The sequence below is a fragment of the Charadrius vociferus genome, unplaced genomic scaffold (assembly GCF_000708025.1).
Source record: "Charadrius vociferus isolate BGI_N301 unplaced genomic scaffold, ASM70802v2 scaffold498, whole genome shotgun sequence".
NCBI classification, from domain to species: Eukaryota; Metazoa; Chordata; class Aves; order Charadriiformes; family Charadriidae; genus Charadrius; species Charadrius vociferus.
Genome location: NW_009649588.1, coordinates 3,748,479 through 3,752,162, shown reverse-complemented (window position 1 = coordinate 3,752,162; position 3,684 = coordinate 3,748,479). Strand labels below are relative to the sequence as shown.

General features: G+C 38.6%; 1 protein-coding gene across 1 annotated transcript in view; it reads left to right on the top strand.

The window, feature by feature from the left end:
- Positions 1-3,684, top strand: part of CDH8 (cadherin 8, type 2) — a 152,005-nt gene that overhangs the window by 73,260 nt on the left and 75,061 nt on the right. Inside the window, exon 4 of the mRNA XM_009890390.1 lies at positions 27-146. Coding sequence (XP_009888692.1) covers positions 27-146 — 120 coding nt within the window. The remainder of the gene's footprint in view (positions 1-26; positions 147-3,684) is intronic.

Sequence of the window (3,684 nt, the reverse complement as noted above, 5' to 3'; positions counted from 1 at the left end):
TAATTGGATATATTCTTCTTATTTAGGCACCTTTGTAACTAAAGTCACAGCTACAGATGCAGATGACCCAGTTTATGGAAACAGTGCCAAGCTGGTTTATAGCATTCTGGAAGGACAGCCTTACTTTTCTATTGAGCCCCATACAGGTAGGTGACTCTGGATGGGAATCTCGGGGTTGTATTTACGCAAGTGACCGTGCCTCTTACGTGTATAATACATTAAACAAGGAGCGTAAGGAGAAGTCTGTCAGTATTACCGAGTTGTAACACATCTCACCTGTGTTCCATCAGAGTCTGATCATGTGAAAAGGCAAAGAAAAATCTGATAATCGTGATAATGCAAGTAATAGTGATGCTAATATTACAGAAGTTACCGAAGCAAAACTGAAGGTAGAGGAAATTCCGTGCAACACATAACTGATTAGGGATTGAAAGACTCGGCCTGAGGAATTAATGAACGTAATGTAATTTTCAGTGTAAGACTAGTATTTCCAGTGAAAGAAAGTACACTTCAATTTGTGAATTTCAGTGAATATATTGTGTGTTTTCATTAAAAAATATTTTTCTTTCTTGATTGGATGGATTGGGGGGAAGAAAGAACATGATACTGAGTCTTGGTGTGAAGTTCTATTAGCATGCATTTAGGATGGCTTTATTTCTCTGTGGTTGTAAAGTCTTGAAAGTTATCTGAAAGAAGTGCCAATAAATCCATTTCCTCTTGTTTCCTGTACATACGTTGTACTTGCAGCAAATTCATTTAGTTATGTCTGAGAAATGTTTTTTTAAAGTGATTTGATACTATTTCTTATATTCTTTCACCTGTTACTAGAAGGTGGTTTTAATCACTGTGAGTCAAGCAGCTGTGATCTCCAAAGAACAAAACTGTAACTCATTTTCTCATTTTAAAACATAAACAAAATCACCTGAATTTATATGAACATGAAGGAGTTATGCAGGAGTAGAAATTCTTGTCCTGATGCAGATTAGCAAAATTACGAAATAAATGTAAGGAGAAATTATTAAAGGATGCTTTTGACAGCTCAAGTGTGCTAAGTTTTCTCACCGACCTTGAACAGAGTACTTTTAGACTCTTCAAAGTCTGGAACTTCTTTAATTTTTTCTGGTGGGAATGCACAGGAAAAACTATTTCCCTTTCCTAGAACTGCCCTAACTTCCAGGGACTTTAGGGAAATCGCGTAGGTCTATAAATATTAATAGATTAATGGACTGATCTATTAAAGTGTTTTACTCTGGTTGAAAGACAGCTATCCTAAGTGTGGAAACAATCTCTGGAATGTGATTCAGTATTTTATTTTATGCTACACATTAAAAAAAACCCTCTACATGTAGAGTTTTATAAAGAATAACTCTAGCACAGCACAATGGAAGAGCAGTAGCTTGTTTCAAAAATAAGTATAGTATGCCAAGAGGGTGTTGTTAGTCAAGCCCCTTAGTTAATGCTGGCTGATTTGTAACAAGTCATGTGGAAATACAACTCCGAACAGACCCCTGACCATCAAGTATCAAAATGCCTGATTTGGTTTCCTTTAATAGTACAGATTATTGCACACAGTACTGACTTGAGTTAGCTGTCTTAATTAGAGGGGGGTTAGCTGTAGGCCCTTTCTCAGTTTCTACTAGCGAAAGATAGTGCTTTAGCAGGGGAGCCGAGAAGTGTATTCCCCACCTACGCAGAAGATTTTTCACTTCTTTCACTCAAAAATAGCCTGAAAGAAATATTCCAAAAGTAAAAAATTGTTTAATTTTACTCAGGTTTATTATTTATATTGCATTACAACCTTATGCCTAATCCAATGAAGTAGCTGTTCATCACCTAGGAAAGTGATTTCCATTCTCATGACAGCTAGAGAAAACTCCAAAGCTTTTTGGGGAACCTGAAAATCATGATTTTTCTCCTTTTTCACTGGCATTAAATTCCCCCTTCTTCGTTTCCAGTTACAAATATTCCTTTGAGTAGCAATTCAGTTGCCATGAAAATGACATGTTAGTTTCTAACGGGAATTTAATCATAAAGAATTCAACTGTGGTTTTGCCACAGTCCCCGAGTAAGTGGCTTCCTATTATGGAGCTGCTTCTGAATGAATAAATGGTTTCAGGTTCCCCATTTTTCTAGATCTATGGAGGACATCAATTACGTTCTTCTCTCAGCCATTACAACTGAATGAGTTTATGTGCTCAGGCCGTCCTCTTGTTTCTTTTCCATCTCTCTGTAATGGGTTTCTTCTGTAGTGTAACTACCGCGCTACTCCTACAGCTGCCCACCCAATAGTTTGTTATATCCGTAGAGTATCCAGTTGTTTCTACGGTATTAGATGGATCTGTCCTTTGCTTGTAATGTTTTAAAATTTGCAAAATTTGCAAAATTTGTTCATGTGTCTGAGGTGTGTCCCATACTGAATGCCAAATTCTGTAGAGCCCTCCAGCGTACATTTGTTTAGAATATGTAAACAATATATATACATAAAAGTCTAGTCACCTAGCAAACCAGATGCAGGTAGTCATGTAGAAACTGCAGCCGTATGTTATACAGGGTGAAAAAGATTCCTCTAAAACCCAGCAGCCTTGTAGTTGTGGTTCTTCTGAAGAGAAGTGCTGATTTCAGAAAAGGTAAGGAACTAGGCAGCGGATTTTCTTGGCAATACCAGAATTTTGGAGCAAGGGTATGATAAAGTTTATTACATACCAGAGTGTTTTATGGGTTGCTACAGGCAGTCTCTAAATGCCGATAGTGTTATGCTAAGATAGCTACAATTTTGCAGTAGCTTGTGGCACTGTATATTTCACCTTTTCAGAGGCAGGGGTGATAAAACACGCACACTGGTTTAGCAGCTCTAAAACTTGGATAGTAGTGCTCCTCGGCAACCTCTGACAGTTTCCATGTGGGAAGATGTTTGGGTACCATTGTGACAGTGCACAGATTAAAGCAGAACAGGCAGGTCTAGTAGTGTCTTATCCAAAACAAATCAAACCTGAAGGTGATCCTCCAACCATGGTTGAGGTTTTAGAGTTTGAGGGGCTTAGGGGGGGAGGTGGCGGAGAAAATGTGTTTGTAGCTACATTTTCTCTGTGGTTACATGTCGTTAGCACCCCTGCTAAGTTGAAAGCCTTTCCAATTTGTTTGAGACAGAATTGTTTCTGAACACAGATATTGTATCTAGCATTGTGTCTTTCCTAAAATGGAATCACTCTTTTAAGAAATGGCCTATGTTAAAGTGATCCACTTAAGAATGTCAATATTTTCTGTCATACACGGGAGTGTATCAAATGTTATCAAAAGTATAGCTGCTTAGAGCTGATCTACTTAATATTTTTCTAGATGACTGGCCTTTTAGTAGCTTTGTTTTTTAGAAATTAAGACTAGATTTAGATCTGTGCAGCTGCCAGCACCAGGGCAGCCATAGATAAGCTGCACTGCCTATCTTTTTTTCTGGTTCCTGGCTCAGACTAAAGATTGTCTGACCTTGCTGCTTTGTTTTAGTGGTACGCTGAAAGCTGACCATCAGGAATAATCCCAATCACGCCTCTTGATTGCTCTCCCTTCTGTAGTGCTGTGAACAAAAAGAGGGAGCGAAGGTCTGGGATATGGCTTTATGCCTGCGGCAGAAAGGGTGGCTACACCTGCCGGTAAACCTGAGGAAAGCAGGTGCTTACTCTTCTGCTTTTT